Source organism: Rana temporaria, chromosome 5, assembly GCF_905171775.1.
Source record: "Rana temporaria chromosome 5, aRanTem1.1, whole genome shotgun sequence".
Lineage (NCBI taxonomy): Eukaryota > Metazoa > Chordata > Amphibia > Anura > Ranidae > Rana > Rana temporaria.
This window is the reverse complement of record NC_053493.1, coordinates 304,355,546-304,374,092: the sequence shown is the minus strand read 5'-3', so window position 1 is coordinate 304,374,092 and position 18,547 is coordinate 304,355,546. Positions and strand designations below refer to the sequence as shown.

The 18,547-nt window shown below is 40.3% G+C and overlaps 1 protein-coding gene across 5 annotated transcripts in view; it reads left to right on the top strand.

The window, feature by feature from the left end:
* Window positions 1-18,547, top strand: part of ZNF521 (zinc finger protein 521) — a 432,628-nt gene that overhangs the window by 58,653 nt on the left and 355,428 nt on the right. For all 5 annotated transcript variants that reach the window (XM_040354090.1, XM_040354087.1, XM_040354088.1 and 2 more), the window contains one exon: window positions 12,023-12,202. Coding sequence is in view for 4 of the 5 variants with exons in the window: in XM_040354087.1 (XP_040210021.1) it covers window positions 12,023-12,202 (180 nt within the window). In the remaining variant the exon portion in view is untranslated. The remainder of the gene's footprint in view (window positions 1-12,022; window positions 12,203-18,547) is intronic.

Below are 18,547 nucleotides of genomic sequence, written 5' to 3'. Positions count from 1 at the left end.
AAATGAGAAAACCAGAGATAGATATTTGTAGACCTCAGATGACATTGGTGTCTCAGGTCTGCTTTAGTGGAACATGTATGTTAATGAACTGTTACCTCAATTCCAGCACCTACCTTATTAAAGAGGAACAAAAAGGTGAAAAATACATCCCAGGTGAAAGATTCTTCTCTTGACCTGTTTGTCTAGGGTTTTTTTAATGGCCACAGCATAGGGGGAGCATTGCATTTTCAATGGGTGGGCACATTTTCTACAGATGAATTAGGAAATGCTGTATGCATTTTGGCAAGGCAATGGGGTTGGTTTATTGTAGTTCACTTTGCAAGGGAACTTTCCCTTTACTTGGTGAATAAAGCAAAGCTCTGATAACTTTATCATCCAATGGTGCCAAAAAAATAAAATTCTTGCATGTGGTTAGAGATTTGTTGAATTTTCTAAAGGCTAAGAAAAAAAAAAAATCCCACACAAATTGCAAATGCCCTTTCAAATAGTAAATCTTCCCTAGTGTCCCCTGTTTCCTCCCTGTGCAGAAGGCTTTGGGGTTACAAAGGGCTCATATACACATACTATCTTTACCAACTGATAACTCGTTTGGGAGAATAATCATCTCGCATCTAATGGTATAATGTTTATAAAACCTAATGCATGCAAAAGTATAGGAGTCCTTGTTTATAACATTCTTTCATATGACAACTTCCTTTTAGATAAAGTTGGTTTGCATCATTGTTGGTCATTTTGGTTGCATATTGCCTATTTTGTCTTAGAGTGTTCACCACTATTTTCAAGCTTTAGGAAATGCAACAAATTTTACATAATTTCCCATGCTCAAGAGCTTGAAATACCTTAGTGCGGCCGCATCAGCATTATGATTGCCCTCAAAGGGGCTGGTTGTATCTGTAAGATTAGAGGTCCAGCGCATCCCCTCCCCTTACATTAGATGTTAAGAGCCAACCCACCTTTAGAAGTTCAGTCTTCCACTCTCCCTTACATCACAGTGCACCCCCTTACCCTTTTGCTGCTGCTGAGAAGAAGCTGGATGCATTGCTTAAAAGCAGAAAATAGGGGTCTCTAGGAGGACCAGAGGAGGGCTGGAGCTCTCCGGCAGCTGAAGAGGTGGCCTGGAGCGCTGGATTCGGCCCTCGGGTCTTGTGTTTGACATCTATGCCTTAGCATGTAGTAGGCACAGCATAAAAAAAAAAAAGATTATTCTAAACACTACAGTACACCAAGCAGTCTGCATTTTATATCTACTAGATCAGTGGTTCTCAACCTGGGGGTCGGGACCCCCTCGGGGGTCAAATGATGATTTGCCAGGGGGTCACCAGGGGTCCTGAAGCCTGCACCTCTTTTGCAGCCACCCAGCAGGGCAGTCCCTGGAGCCCACGGCCGCCCACTCTGCCTCTTCGCCCTGCCCATTCAGTTCATAACTTGGCTGGGGGGGCAGAGACTAGCGGTCAGCTGACTGGTGAGGAATGTGGAGTGGGAGGGGCTGGGGGAGACCCTATCTCCTGATTTCGGTAGAGGTGTCACTGCTACGAGACACCACCAAAGTCAGAGACATAGTGAGGGGGTGGAGGGGAGAAGAAATTAGGATAGAGAGATAAAAGGGAAAGAAAGGAGAACTAAGAGTGGTACATACTTAAATGTACCATAAGGGGTTTTAATACTTCACAAATGTAAGGGTTAGGGGCGCAAATTCCTTGTTTTGCATTGGGTGCGGACAGCCTACGCTACGAAAATTTTTACTATTGGGGGTCCCCACAACTTGGAAAATTTTATCAAGGGGTCACGGCATTTGGAGGGTTGAGAACCACTGTACTAGATGCTTCCAATATAAGTTGCAGTGTGATATCTTGTTTTATTAGTCTATACTTCTTAATAGGTCCGCCATTGCAAGCTTGAAAATAACTTGGGCAACAATCGGAACGCCAAATCCAAGTCTCTCTTAGCAACAGAAAGATTTTAAATCAAATGGCTCACTATACTCAAAAGAAAAAACTTGCAGAGTTTAGAAATTAATGGAGATCCAACCCTTCTAACAAATTCTGTTCAAATTCATCTCCTGCTGCCTTCTAGGTCCCTGAGATTCCAGTGCTGGCTTGGAAGAGCAGTGCAGGTAGCGTAGGTGTAGAGAGAGTGCAGATTGATAAAAATAAATGTTTATTGCTATTACTTCTAATATGTGCCAAAGGTAAAAGCGTAAAAAAATTCCAGATTACCTGTTCTAAACAAGTACACACATACCCAAACTTAAAGCGGTTGTAAACCCGCGATTAATTTTTATTTATTTTTTTCACCTAAAAGGAAAAGCCATAATGAGCTAGTATGCACCGCATATTGGCTCATTATGAAATACTTACCTCGGAACGAGGTGAAGAGAACTTACCTGGTCCACGCCGAGCGAGATGTCATCTTGACTCGGCGTGTCTTCCGGGTATCGCCGCTCCAGCGCTGTGATTGGCTGGAGCGGCGATGACGTCACTCCAGCGAATGCGCGTGGGAGACCTCAATTCGGCAAGGTCTGGCGGCTGCCGGTCCTTTAGCGGAGGATCCCCGCGGCGCATGCGCCACTGCAATCAGCCGCGCATTGCGGGGGGAATATCTCCTAAACCGTACAGGTTTAGGAGATATTCTTTATACCTACAGGTAAGCCTTATTATAGGCTTACATGTAGGTAAAAGTCATAAAGTGGGGTTTTACAACCACTTGAATTTATTAGCTTCTTTAACCTCCTATAGAGCAGCACTCAACTTGGGGGTTAAGGGCCAACACTAAGAGCCATCCAGTCTTGGCTGCAGCGCACATGTGCTGACTGGAGGAGAAATTGAAGGGATAACCCCGTTGGTGGCATATCTTCCTCTCCTTTTGTGTCCACCAGTCAGCTATGCTGTGGAAATATTACAAAATCCTAGATAAGGTTACTAGTTGTTGTTGTTGTTGTTGTTGTTGTTGTTATTATTTAAGGTACTTGTATAGCCCCGTCAATTTATGCAGCGCTTTACATATACATTGTCCCATCAATCCCTACCCTCAAGGAGCTTACAATCTAAGGTCCCTAATTCTCATTCATATACTAGGGACAATTTTTAGAAGCCAATTAACCTACCAGCAGTCTTTGGAGTGTTGGAGGAAACCCATGCAGACACAGGGAGAACCAGCGACCCTTTTTACTGCTAGGCGAGAGTGCTACACACTACACCACTGTGCCGCCCAACTACACCACTGTTCGGCCCAGTACATGTATTTCAGCTTTAACATGCAGCAAAGGAGGAATTTCTTGTTAATTTGCTTGGCATTATACTGAAAGTGTGCAATAGGACTGTTCCAAATCCTTCTGTACTCCACATCCCACCCTTTACTACTTATAGGAAGGCACTGCAGACAATTTCTATTTTAACAAATTTCCTTCTCAAGCCTGTTATGAAATAAGTTTTATAGAGGACAATGTTAAGTTGGTGTTGCCCTAAAAACCAAAACATAAAAAGCGGATTCTGTTTCCTTAAAGCATGAATAACGGCACAGTGCATGTGCTGTGTAATTTGGCCCCTTCTCTCGCCTAAAATACCTGGCTGATCCTGCCTGGTTCTTCCCCCCCCCCCCCCCCCGTAACTGGGGTTTTATGTGTTCTTTTTTTTTTTTTTATCTGCAGCTCTCCTCTTCCTCCCTCTTCTCCCTGCCTGTCGTCTCTGTCCATTCCCCAGTGCTCCCCTCCTGTTGCTATCATAACTACACCATAAACATACCATCCCCTCTGTAAAATAGCATTATGTGCCCCTGTCTCTGTGATGTGTATATAAAAAAGAATGCAGATTATACCTTTATATCGGAGCATTTCCAAGCCCTCACGTGACTCCTCCACTCTCTCTCCTCCCCCCAGCTGGCATCAGCCGGAGTGCTCGGCCCCTCCTTTTATAGTGGCTTAACAATTTAAATTAAGTCTAAAATAAGTTTGGTTTTGTATAGAAAAAGCTTTGAACTGCCGCTTAATAAGCCAAAAAACTTTGTCACACAGACATTCCAAGAAAATCTCTGTCCATACCTTGAGCTGTAGTGCAGTATGGGTATAGTAACTATCTATATAGTTTAATAGTTAATACTTTTACGTGATTGTTTACTTTTTTTTTTCTTTTCCTCTTTTAAACATTTTAAACCTTATTCATGTAAGTTATGGCTTTGAAGAAAGCAGTTGATGAATATTTGGGGCATTGACTTTTTAGAAGGGAGAAAAGAAGAATAGGTTGTAGCAGAAGAAAGTGACCTTCCGAGGATCGATCACATTGGCTTTTCTCCTCTTCTGCTATAGGTTTAATACAACCTTGACTCATTCGTACTTATCAGTAATTGCCAAAAAATCTTTATTTGTATTGACAACAGAAACAAAGAAAAACGAGCGGTTCAGACTTATTTATCAAAACATTTCAAATGTTTTCTACTCGACTAATGGTTGAAGCTAGGACACAATTTGTTCTCCAGCATTGTCTGCTGGTTTTTCTTATTGGTTTAGAAAAGAATAAACTGCCTATTTTAAAGGTGCATAAAGACTTTTTTTTTTTTTATTATTATTTAATTTGATTTTAGTTTCTTGCTATTGAGAGATTTACATTAGTTTGATTGCCCAATAATGAATAGAAAAACTTTGAAGTTGAAACATGCCCTTATGTTATACTACAACTATTCAGGGCAGGCTCAGATCAGGTTCTTTGACTCACGCATGCAAATGGCTCTGTTTTTTGTGTGTGTCTGGTCACATAAACTTGTATAAAATGAATTTCCTCCAAATGTATATTTTACTTTTTTCATCCATTCGTTTCAGCAGCTTCTTTTGGGACTAGATTTTAACGGGTAGATTAAAGTCTCTATAAGCATAGTTGTATTATTATTATTAACATCCAAGTAACAATGGTTTTTAGTGAGCATTAAACAATATAATTCTAATAGGGTCAGCCATTCACAGTTCGAATCTCGGCCAGTTCAGCAGGAACTTGGCGAGATTCAAACCGTTAAAGGGCAGGATGAATGTACCAAGTTGATCAATCGGTTTGGGCACAACCAGGCTGGATTCTCTAGTGGCTAGTAATTACTGTCTATTTCCAGCGGGGACAGCCGCCCCCCCCCCCTTTTTTCTGGGAGAAGACCATTGCTGATTCTCCAGTCAACACGGTCTGTTGATAGGGGAATCATGCAAATTTCTTTGTGTGTATAGACTGTGTATTGCCAGCCTAAGAGTATGCCTCATACAGAACAAAATGGTGCTTGATCGCTTTGAAGAAGTGAATTGTAAAGCTGACATGAGACTTTTGCCCCCTTGTTAAATGTCATTCTTGCATTTTTTTCCTCTCTTTATCTTTTAAAGAGGTTGTTAAGCCACTCTAATCTTTATACGCCATTAGCACGGCTTCCTATAGTAGTATACCCCTCTGTATGTGATTTCTAAAAAAAAATGCTGCAAATACCTAATTTCACTGCCGGGATTGTGATCGCATGACTGGCCAGCTTTCTCCTTCCCTCCTCTGAGAGATGCAGCGGGCAGGGCTGAGATTCCCCTGCTGACATCAGTCTGGAGGGGAGAAGCTGGCTGGTCACAATCTCGACTCTTAAATGCGGTATTTACCGCATTTATATTTATAAAACATTCACAGAGGGGGACACTGCAATTGGAGGCAGTGCTGATGGTGTATACAGGTCAGTGTTATGAGAGCAGCAGGAGGGGGGAGGGGATGGCTCACACACAGACAGGGGGGGGGACATAGGAGCAGAGAGGATAGCAGGCTGCTAATGACAGAGGCATGTAAACTGACCACAGTGTCTGGTCTCGGCAGCCATGATACACCGTGGTCAGTGTACAAAAAAAGAACACGTTTTTTTTTTTCTCTTTTTCCTCGTCGGGAGTCTCAATTTCCTGTGTTTCTCGTCTGGCTGGTTTACGTCGAGAAACACGTTCGTGTGTATGCTTAGAAACCCGCGCATGCTCAGAATAAAATATGAGATGGGAGCGTGCCTTCGGTAAAAGTAGGGTTTGTAATGGAGATAGCACATTCGTCACACTGTAACAGACTGAAAAGCGTAAATCGTCTCTCACCAAACTTTTACTTAACACGCAGTAACATGAGATTAGCAAAAGCAGCCCCAAGGGTGGCGCCAGTGGAATCGAACTTCCCCTTTATAGTGCCGTCGTACGTGTTGTACGTCACCGCGTTTGAGAACAACAAGATTTTGTCTTGACAGTGTGTACGCAAAGAAAGCTTGTCAAGATTCTCGACAAGCCTAACAAGGAACTCGTCGAGGAAAACAATGTTTCATTTACGACGAGTTCCTCGGTCGTGTGTACGAGGCCTTAGGGTTTCCTCCAGCCCCTCCCACTTTACATTCCTCACCAGTCAGCTGACCTCTAGTCTCTGTCCTCCAGTAATGGTGTGAACTGAATGGGCGGCTGCAAAGAGGCTGAGGGGGCGGGCTCCAGGAACACCCCAGCTGGGCAGCCACAGGCTCCAGGGACAGTTCTGCTGGGCAGCTGCAAAAAGGCTGGTAGAGCATTGCGGTCTTTAGGAACAGCCCAGAATTTGATGACCCCTGGCAAATCATCATTTGACCCCCGAAGGGGTCCCGACCCCCAGTTTGAGAACCACTGGTTTAGATTCACTTTAAAGATAAGCTCCAGGCTCCTTTAGAAAAAAAATGTAAGTCAGCAACTTCAAATAATGTAGCTGCTGACTTTTAATATAAGGATATTAAAGGGAAGGTAAGGTGAGATTTTGGGACTTTAAATACTTGGGTGCAGGCGCTAGCATCTCTAGTAAGGGAAACAGGAAGTGAAGCCTTGTGATTTTACAGATGGTTTCATACTGTGCACATGCGAGTGGCACTGTGATTGGCCCTTTTAGTCTTCTGTGTCCCAGCAGACTGCAGGGGAATGAGGGGGGTCAATTTTCCGGCCCAATGGGCAGTGGCAATATGAGCCAGAAGTAGGAGGGGGGGTACCCATTATTATGGGGGGTACCCCCAATAAAGTGTTAAATGTGGTAGTCAAAGGTGGGAGGGTGCAAACAAGCAAAGTGAGCTTCACTTTCAGGCCTCATGCACACGGAACGTTAAAATAACGTTATAAAAACGGCAGTAGCTTTGCAGTGAGTTTTTCAATTTTTTTTACGTTTTTTTTTCAATAGCGTTTTTTAGCGTATTTCCGCGTTGGCGTCCTTTAGCGTTTTTTGGTTGACGAAAACAGATGTGTGTTTTTTTTTTTTTTTTCAATGGATCAAAAACATTAAACGCTGGTGAGTGATGTTTTTTTGTATTAGTGTTTATTGATGTTTATCAGCGTTGGAGCGTTTTTACAGCTGAAAAATGTCTCTCAGAACCCACTAGTTTATTTTTTTTTTTTACTGCTAAAAAACGCCACTGCCCAAAACTGCTGATAACAGCCTATGTGTGTGCATGGACACATAGGATAACATGATGGAGAGTTTGACTGTAGAATATAACGTCTACTGCCAAAAACAGCTGCTGTAAATACGTCCAAAAACTTCCAGTGTACATGAGGCCTAAATATTACAGTAAGAGGTTAGGTTTAGTTTATCGGTTAATGCCGATATTGTTTTAAACCATTGGCATTGAAATATGACTATTTGGCTTGCTTACACTTTTTCAGGTGTTTTTCCTTTTGTAAAAAAAAATCGCCAAAAGTTCCAGCACGCAAAATTCACACCTAGTAGGACTTTGCAAAAAATTGTGTGCTGTGCTCCTCACAGGTTCGTGTCTTGTAATACCAAATCCCTCACACTCTGTGCTTTCTCTGCCACCAGTTGCATTCAGCATAAATGAATGGTTTGAACGTGATTAGTGGCAACAGAGTTTTCAAAATGTGGTAGCTCATACTCTGCGAATGATGACAACCTTGGTGTTTAATTTTTCATGTAGTATGTTTAGTATGAATTTTGATAGAATTGTAAGTTTGTATGTATATAATATTATATATTGGGTGTATATATAGTATGCTTCTGGGGTTTAACACTCTTGCTCTTCTTTAGATTTACTTAGAATTTTTATTTTCAGTTTTTTATTGTTGTCTTGTGTCGTTTTATTGGTGACCCCTGTTTTGTTGCAAGTATTTGAGTTTTTTTTTTATTGTTTCAGTAATGGCAGGTCCAGTTACCTGGTTACAATATTTTTTTCTTTAAAGCGGATCTCCCACGTCCATACGTTGTTTTTTTTTTTTTTTTGTTTTTTTTTTCTAGTAGGTCAATCATTAATAATAAAGATTAGAAGAATTCACTTATTTGGTGTCCAGAGTCCACTTATTACCGATTCCGTCTGCGATTTACACTTATATTCTGGTCGCAGCGCCGTTTCCATTTTAACTGTGGGCATTGGAAGCCCACAAGCAGCCACTTCCTGGTTGCGCCACTCAATCCCGCGCATGCGCACTGATTACGGGAAATAGCGGCGTCAACTACTGTGTTGCCATCACAACGGCAGGCGTCGTTATGCAAAGTTACCGCCCCGTTGTGATGTAAACACAGCATAATGTAAAACCTCACCACACACAGCTCACTTCCTGGTTCGGAAATCACGCAAGATTTGGTATGAAAGCTCTGCAATGAACACTGAGAGCTATGAGAGAAGCTCCCAGAGCACACTGCGTGGTACGGGAAGTAACACAATGCCCGAAGAATACCCGCAGTTGTGCAGACCGGAAGCCTCATCAAACTAAAAGTACTGTACAGATCTGAAAATTAAAAACCTCAGTTTTTAAACATTTTTAATGTCGGCAGTACAAATAGGCTAATGTTGCAATTAGGGTGGAGCTCCGCTGTAGGTTGACTCGATAACAACAAAACAATTTGTTTTTATATTATCGAACTGGCAGCCTAACTTCTTTTTTGCTTTTATTTTTTTTTTTTTTTTTTTATAATCTGCTTGGTGCCAACTTGTAGGTGTTTTAACAACAGTGATTGCTCTTGTAATTGGGGTTGTGCTTTTAAGCAATGTCACATACAGGAACAGATTTTTTCATGAAATGAAAAACCAATTGCAATTGTGGTACATGCTGATTGCGGCATTGTAGTTGTTACAGACCACTGTAGAGAGGGAGTTACTCACACGGAACTTTGTGGTATTTAGCTGCTGTCTTTGTTGGGAATAGGGGTATATTGCTGGGGCTGGGAAGGATTATATGAAAAATAAACAGACATTGGCATACAGTACATTGTTGCACCAATCTGAATGAATTTGTGTAGGTTATATTTGGGCTTTAAGATATAGCAATGCAAAATGTTATTCTTAATTTATTTGATGAAGATCAGACCATGGTTTTTCCATAAAATCCATAATCTATCCTAAGGCACGGTTCATATCTTTGCACTGTGGTAAGGCAGCAAATTAGGTTAATTGTACCTTTTTTGTATAACTCGGTGCACCACTACACATGGTAATCGGTTAGCATGCTCTGGTTGCATTGGCAAAGGAGTGTCATTAAGAATTAATGGCACTGCAGCGCACCAACAAGAAAAACACAATTTTTCATGTGCTGTGGGACAGATGTTAATGGAGTCTAAAGCCTCGTACACACACGATCAGACTTTCTGACGGGAATTGTGTGATGGCACGATGTTGTCGGATAATCCGACCGTTTGTATGCTCCATCGGACAATTGTTGTCGGAATTTCCGACAACAAATGTGGGAATGCATGCTTTAAAATTTTCCGGCAACAAATGTGTGATGTCGGATTATCCGATCGTGTGTCTGTCGGAAAAAAATTGAAAGCATGCATTCCCACATTTGTTGTCGGAAATTCGTGCTCCGAACCAATGCTAACCATAACGCAACATTAGTAGAAGTTGCCCAAAGGGTGACGCCAACTAGCTGAAAAGCTACGTGTTTGTTGGCCAACAATTCTTTGCCGTTTGTATGCAATACAAGATCACGGCCAACGCCCTTTGCACAAAATTCCGCAGCTCTGTCTGCAGAAAGTACGATCGTGTGTACGAGCCTTTAGGGTGAAGAAACTTAATGTCAAAACTGTATGTGTGTATATAAAAAAAAAATCAAATGCCTCTCAAAAAAAGCCTTTTTTACCCTATAAAAAGCTGGATAACATCAGATTTTTACTTTTACAAGAAGGTGTTTTTTTTGTTTGTTTTTTTAATAGCGGTGACTGTGGCCTACTAATTTGGATCCTAGAACCGTGAGCAATACTGTAAATGCCAGCTGTTTTATCCAGCACTAAACTGGCTATCGGCTCTGAGCTTTAGAGGCTGTTTTTTCACTGTCCTACATTTGTTTCCTGCATCAGCCTGTTACTGCATTGATGATCTATTGATTGATAACATGGAACAAATGATCAGTCATACAGTATTGCTGCAGAGGTTTATGGAGGGATAGTGTCAGGTCTTCTCCAATCTGATACAACCCATCCATAAAAAAAGGATAACAAAATAAACACATTTAAAAAAAAAAAAAAATCCATTCTAATTTCCAGTTCTACTCGTGAAGTGAATCTAAAATACATGAGCATATTTTTTAAACGGATATTTTTTTTTCTCTGAGTTTCACAATGTAACATCAAAAGGTAAAGGGATATTTAATTTTGGGATCACCAATCTGCTGTAGCACACTTATGTGATATATGTATACCCACATTATTGCAGTCATTTTTTTCGGTATAAATAAGGGGCCATGCTAATAAAAGTATTTTTGGATACAAATACTTGATTTTGTTTTCTTTTCTAGACTTCCTTCTTAATTAAAATGGAAAACAAGATTAACATTTTGCTTCCAAATTAAAGCTCTGTATGTTCCCCTAAAGAGATGCACAATGTGGTAGAGTAGAGGCGGCTGATACAATACATCTGTGTAACAAAGAGAAAAGGCAGGGGTCATCAGTTAGTTAAATGTCTAACTAGATTTATAAAAACCTGTTTAATAGATTTTGATATAAAAAAAAAATCATATTATAGAGGGTGAATTTCTGCTAAATCTGCTGTACTGCAGGACTTGGTTTAGTTTATTGTTTTCTGTGTATTCACTGCCATTAAGGCCTCATGCACACTGGACGTTTTTTTTTTTTTTTGTCTCCATCCGGTTTTGAGACATACATCTCTGCCACACAGTACATAACTTTCTCTGCTGCAGTTAAAGGAAAGCTCCAGGCAAATACTGTAGCATCAAACTTTTAATATTGGCATACAGCAATGTCCTCACCTTAATCGGCTATCCGGGTACAGGCTCCGCCATCCTGACTAAGGAAAATCGTCTGTGAAGCCGTTTCCTTCTGCACATGCACAAAGCGCTTTGTGAATAGGTTCCAGTCTTCTGGGACCTGTGAAGAGTCACAGATGACTGCAGGGAAATGGGGCGGGGGGATTCGGGCTCAGTTCACCAGCCAAAAGTGGGAGCGGTACCAGTCAAAACCAGGTACCTACCCCCCAAAAGGTGCCAAATGTGGCAGCGGAGCAGGCAGACAAGTAGAGCTTCCCCTTTTGGGTGGAGATTTGCTTTAAGTAACACCTGGTGGTCTTGTTCCTCCATCGGCTTGTGACTGAACAGTGAAAGGAGAAGCAGCAGACTAATTAACACTCATCCCTCTGTCACTCTTTTCTCTCCTTCTGTCCTGTCTTGGTACATGAGTGCTACAATACAACTGATTGGCATGTGTGATGCTTCTCCCTGCCCAGGTCTCAGCTCTTTTGTACAGAGGATTGCATGAGATATCAAAAAAAGTTTTGGTGCTTACACTACTTGTATTGGGAAATAAGATCATTAAATAGGTACCGATCTGCATTAATTTGTATGTCTGGAGTAGTTCTTTAACCACATTAAAGCTTTTATGAGATTTTTGTTATTTGGGTTTTGATCTGCGTCTGAAGCATCACAACAGTTGTGTACAAACATACCAGCTCTTGGTTCCCTCACTGGTTGTATAATGATAACATTTATGCCTTACATTGTCAGTTTTTATGTCTGAAAAGCAACTTTCTCTACGGAACCCATTGCACTGTTCACATAGGTCCTGTCTTTCTTGTTTTTCAGACCCCAGCTGTAAACTAGACGATAAGTCTGAAGATGGTGACGAGCCAGATTGTAAGAAAAGGCATGAGGAGGGAGACGATCTAGAGGAGGAAGCCGCTCACAGCTGTGACAGTTGCCTTCAGGTGTTTGAATCACTGAGTGATTTCACCGAACACAAAATCAGTCAGTGTCAGCTGACAGGTAAATAACTCTTATTACAGCCTGACAATTTCCGTTCATCTTCATTTGACCTTAACGTCTGTTCATAAGCCATTTACTATACTACTTTGTTTATTAAAGGACTATTGTGTTCTAGATTTCTAGTTATACCGATAACATGACAGAAAAAAAAAACATCAGACGTTGCAGCTATTTTCTTACTGAGAAATAGACAATAATTGCACACTCAGATTGCTGCTTACCTAAATTTTCCATAAATCAGTGCATGAGTGGTTCAGCAGGAACTGAAATGTCAACAGATGCCATACTCTTGTAAGACATACACTTTGCTATGTTAAGCATTATGCTTGGTAAGAGCTCCAGCACTATCTTAGAATTTGTAATAGTTTGGTTGACTTAAACCTGGTGGCATGTGTTGGTTGTTTTTAAATTAACTTTTTCACTTTTCCTGCTAGTTGGGGGATTGACAAATGTACTTGCAAGCTTTGTAAAATCATATAATTGTGGATTCGGTGCCTATGGGCATTTTTACCTGCTCTGTATCAAAATTGTAATTGTACATAAGTGAGAGCTGTACTTTAGCTTGCAAATATTGCTAGTTTTCAGAAAACTTTAGTGCTCTGTGTTTTTTTTTATTTTTTATAATTGCTATTTCTGGAACCAGTCCAGGTTCTGCCTGTTGGCTGTGTGTTCTTTTAAGGAGCACAATTTGTGCAGATTTACATATGTTTGAAATAAGATTCTGCATATACCAAAAATGGGTGCAAATCGTAAAGATCTTGCCCCTCTCAAAGAAAGTCTTACTAGATTGGTCAGAATGGACATTTGACGCATTGAATCATTAAGGTTGTGAAAATGATGTCTCAGTGCTGGGTTCACATTGCTGCGAATTCTTTTGCGAATTTAAGCCGTTGCGATCGCTCAAATTCGCAAGTCATTAAAATAACATTGTTTTCCATTAGAGCCATTCACAACACTGCGGTGCGAATCTAAGCTGCGGGGTAGAACGATCCTGTGCGAGTTTGATTCGTGTGCGATGCAAATTCAGCTCTATAGACTGGCATTCCCTGAAACATGGTAAAATCGTGGCCGCATCACGCGATTTTGAAGATGCAGTAGTGTGAACCGGCCCTAATACAGAAACCTTACCATAGATTTTATTTCAACTAACAATGAACTATAACGCATGCAAATTCACAAAGATGGTCTTCTGTACAGTATGCTCTAAAGCCCCTATAGGTGAGCGTCACCACATCCCCAACATCAAAGTTAAAAGGGCCTGATCTGTGGAGGTTCTACTCCAAAAACAAACAAACAAACAAGCAAAGCACATGATCTTTTCCTCATTACTGACCTGCCATGTTTTTTTTTTCCTGCACTGTGTTTGTGTGGGGGCAACTATCTTGGGATAGGTAAGGTTTTACTCCATTTTCCAGTTACTCCTGCGTCAGAGCTGCCTCCCTGATGACCAGTGATTTCATGACTGGTGGGAACATTTCAAGAAGCAGCAGGAGAGCTTTATAAATCGCAGATGCACAAAACGATTAAAGCAGGGAGATCTATGCATTGCAGGTCCACTTAATTTTCAGCAAGTTAAAAGCGCAAACTGCGCAATAGTGACATAACCATTCTTACTTCAAATGATTTAAAAAAAAAACCTTCATTGGAGTATTTGATGATTAGAACACTTGATCACTATCCAATGGTTCTGGTTTACTTAAAGTTGCATACTAGCACATTATGTCAAACTTACCCTTTAGAATGGATCCCTTCAGCAGTGCGCTGCCACCGCTGACCAGGATTCCATCTTCACCTTGTCATCTTCCGGGTTCGTGGGCTCCAGTCGCCTGATTGGCTGAGCGATGATGATTGCCGGGCACGGCACAGAACTCCTTACCGGCTGCTGCTCGCTGGAATAGTTCCTAAATGGTGCACATTTAGGATATATTAATTTTAACTACAAGTAAGCTTTAGTATAAACTTACCTGTAGGTAAAACTGGCACAAAGGCGTATACTACCTCCTTTAAATTGCAACTAAATCCTCCTTTCCTTTACATTCAGCGAAGCTGTCATCTTAGCCTCTGTTTGATCTGTAGTTGCTATGGTACTGCACATGCGATCAGTTTCGACAACAGTCATTTGTCTTAAAAAAGCAACTGTGACATATCATTCATGGCATGCCTTGAATATACATACAGTGGATATAAAAAGTCTACACACCCATGTTAAAATGTCAGAATTTCATGATGTAAAGAAAAAAAAAAAACTAGACAAGAAATCATTTCAGAACTTTTTCCACATTTAATGTGACTTATAAACTGTACAACTCAGTTGAACAACAAACTGAAATCTTTTAGGTGGAGGGAAGTACAAATAAAAAACTAGGAAACTTTTTTTCTGCCCCTGAGGCCTCGTTCACACCATGATGCAGTGGCGTCAGTTTTTCTGCAGACGATTTGCAAGGTTCATACCACAACGTGCCGATTTTTTTCTGTGCAGGAATCTGCAATGTGTATGCAGTTTTCTGCACGGGAAGAAAACTGACATATCAACATTGGTGGGACTGCAGTACATAACTGACACGCATGAAAACTGACGTGAAACTGATGTCTCTGCAAGTGACATTTGTGCATTTTTTCCTGCATGTATGGTGTGAACGAGCCCTGAATGACATCTGTCTGCTTGGCGTTTTCATCAGACAACTCTGACGGCTGCTGAGCATTCTGGGTACTAGAGCAAGATTAACAGCAGAATATGAATGATAACACAAAAACATTTCTTTCACTCGTGGTAAGTGTTTGGCTGAAGCTGTTTATCAATCATCTGTGTTTACTCTTTTTTTTAATCATAATGACAACAGGAACTACCCAAATGACCTTGATAAAAAGTTTACATACCCCAGAATGTTTGTGCCACTTTCTATGTCTGTACCAAGGCCAAACAGGTTAAAATTGCAATTTAAAGGTCAAAGGTCAAATTCCAACATTTTGTGGCTTTTTAAACCACAATTAGTGTCTGTGTATAAATAGTCAATGAGTTTTTATAGCTCTCACATGGATGCACTAAGCAGGCTAGACACTAAGCCATGAGAAGGTAAAAAATATCAGTCAAAAAACCTGCGTAACAAGGTAATGAAACTTTACAAAGATGGAAAAGATATCCAAAGCCTTGAATATGCCAGTCAGTACTGTTTAATCACTTATTAAAAAGTGGAAAATTAGGGGCTATTTTGATACCAAGCCAAAGTGGGGTAGACCAAGTAAGAATGCAGCCACAACTGATGGAAGAATTGCTCAGGATACAAAGAAAAATCCACAGGTAACCACAAGAGAAATACAGACTGCTCTCCAAAAAGACGGTGTGGTTGTTTTTAACCGCTTTAATACAGGGCATTTTCAACCCCTTCCTGCCCAGACCAATTTTTTGTTTTCAGCACTGTCGCACTTTGAATGAAAATTGCGCAGTCATGCAACACTGTACCCAAGTGTTCCACCTTCTGTGTCTATAACAAGGCCAAACATTGCAGGGTATGTAAACTTTTGATCAGGGTCATTTGGGTAGTTTCTGTTGTCATTATGATTTTAAAAAGAGTAAACACAGTTGATTTGATAATAAATGGCTTCAGCCAAACGCTAACCACACGTATATACATTTTTTGTCTTCTGAAACTGGAATAGAGTGGTTTCCACATGTATACCTGATTTTCCACAGTGCCAGCTTAACTTATAAAGATTTAAAAAAATATTATATATTCATTTTACATTTTGTTGGCTGATTTCTAACAAGTAATTCTACCTAAAGCTGACAACAAAACTGACCGCATCTGACAATTTTATATCTCCCAACACTGGAAGTCTGTAAGAGGGGCATATTTTAGGTCTCATGCATATAGTGCATCTGTAAAAGTCCCTCTGGATGCCAAAACTCTTGGCATGAAAATGCTGCTTAAAAAAATGTGCTAAAAACCATGTACTGCACACATGTTTAGGCACGTCTAGCGTTCAATGGTAATGCATTTTATTGGCTAGAATATTTATTCTGGTCATTGGAATGCATTAAATGATAAGTTCACCCTTGGTAACATTGAATATAGTGGCAAGTGCTTCCGCGCTAATATGAATCCTTAATAATCAATACCTCAAACAAAATGTATACAGTGCAGCAAAACCTAGCAGTGTTTACCATACACAAAAACAGGAATCAAAATAGTGAAAGTGATTCTGCGCAACGTATCTCACATCGCAGTGACACACAAAATTTAAAACACAAAAAAGTGAAACACAATAAAAATCGAAAAAAATATAAAATAAAATAAATAAATTCAGTGCAATATCAGTGATATAAGAGAGATAATCCCACTAAAATATAAAAACAAACTATATAAGTGTAAACCAGAGTCCAAACTGGGAACCAAATATATAGTCAGTAGAGTGATGTGAAAAAGAGAAGGCAAGTCCTTAAGTGTAAATAAATAAGCAAATAGATATAGCAAATAAAGGCTGCCGGATGAAAGGTTAGACGATGCTGAATCCAGTGAATACAATGGCAAGTAGATGATGGAATATATCCTTCACTAGGCTCTCAAGCCTCTTACCTTCAGGAAGGTGTAAATCAGCATTAGATCTCTCACACAGTGGCAATCCTCTATAGATGGTTTCCTGTCCGTTCGCCCCTTGAGCTGGCACCACGTCTCTTTTAAAGATCCATATAGTACTCCGCCCAAATAGATAAAAGGAGAGAAACAGAACAGAGGAGCCTCCGATGGTGAAGTACAGTAAATTAGGGTGTACTTTATTAAAAGAAAAATCCGTGCTTACAATTAAAAACAGACGTGCAGCAATTTTAAAATGAGCGGCGTTCACAGCGCCGGCTTACGTCACTCCAGGTGTACGCCAATCCCTACGCGTTACGACACAGGGTCACGTGTCTTCATCTGGGGCATCTGATTGGCGAGCATTCTATTGTTTATGTATCTAAGGAAACGGAAATAGTATCGCCGCCATTTTATTGAAGTCCAAGTGTTATATATTATGTGCCTCTCTAGTGGGTCATATTGCATTGGAATGGCATATCTCAATCTGAAGATAAATTTCGGCAATACACGTCTCCATGGTAACTGGACGGTATACACTAGCTAAGATTCAAAATTACAACGTAGGTACCGCTACATGCCGGACGTCCATATATCAATACAAATAAAAATTTTAAAAAATTCTATATTAGAATATGTATGTGTATCTCCGCAGCATAAAGGTGAAAAATACCAGGGGAAAATACAGTCACCATCATACAGGTGTACCCAGTGGGGAAAACCCTCTCAGGCACCTTATATTACGGGGGATACGTACATTATATGTATACAGGTACATCCAAATAAATATATAATGGTCATAATCATATATAAATGGGCCTAAAAAGTGACAGGTTAATACATTCATCACATACTAAGCATATTGTAGCGCAATAGTAGAAATATTTAAATGTTAAAATCCATAAAAAATATTAAAAATGTATAAATGCTAAATAACAAAATATAACCTATATATAAAAATATATAGAAAAATGTATATATATATAAAAATACATATATACACATACAGGTCGCACACCTGGTTTGTCGCATCACATACCAACAATCTATATATTATACCATCATATATAGGCTAATCACACTAGATTGTGGAAAAGCAGACATACACAGAGCAGCTACATATATGGGCGAACTATAATAAATAGATTAAAAATTACTAAGGAAACAATTGAGATCAAACTCAACGTTCATACCACCCGGTACAAGTGTACGCATGGTATGTATCCATTTGGATTCCTTCTGGCTAATTGTACGTATTTTGTGACTCCCTCTCCATGAGGGATTGTATTTTTCTACCCCCCAAAATTGTAATTGGGTGGGGTCACAGTTATGTACTTGATCAAAGTGTCTAGAGACACTATGTCTCGGGAAGCCTTTTATTATGTTCTCCACATGTTCATTGATCCGAACCTTCAGAGCCCTCTTCGTTCTGCCAACATATTGGAGGTTACAACTACATTGTAGCACATATACGACCCCCTCAGTATGACATCCAATAAAGTCTTTAATCACATGGGTTACGCCTGTGTTTGTCGCTACAAACTCAGTGCGTTTCTTTTGGAACCTCTGTGATTTCCGACATGCTTTACAGTTCTTACATGGATAAAAACCCTTTCCTGAAAAAAAGGTATAACCTGGTTTTGGTGGTGGTTCAACGACTGTCTTTACAATCAGGTTTCTCAAAGTTGGTGCTCTCTTATACACTATCCTCGGTTTTTCTGGAAGTAGTTGTCCTAGATCCTTATCTCCCTTCAAGATGTGCCAATGCCTCCCA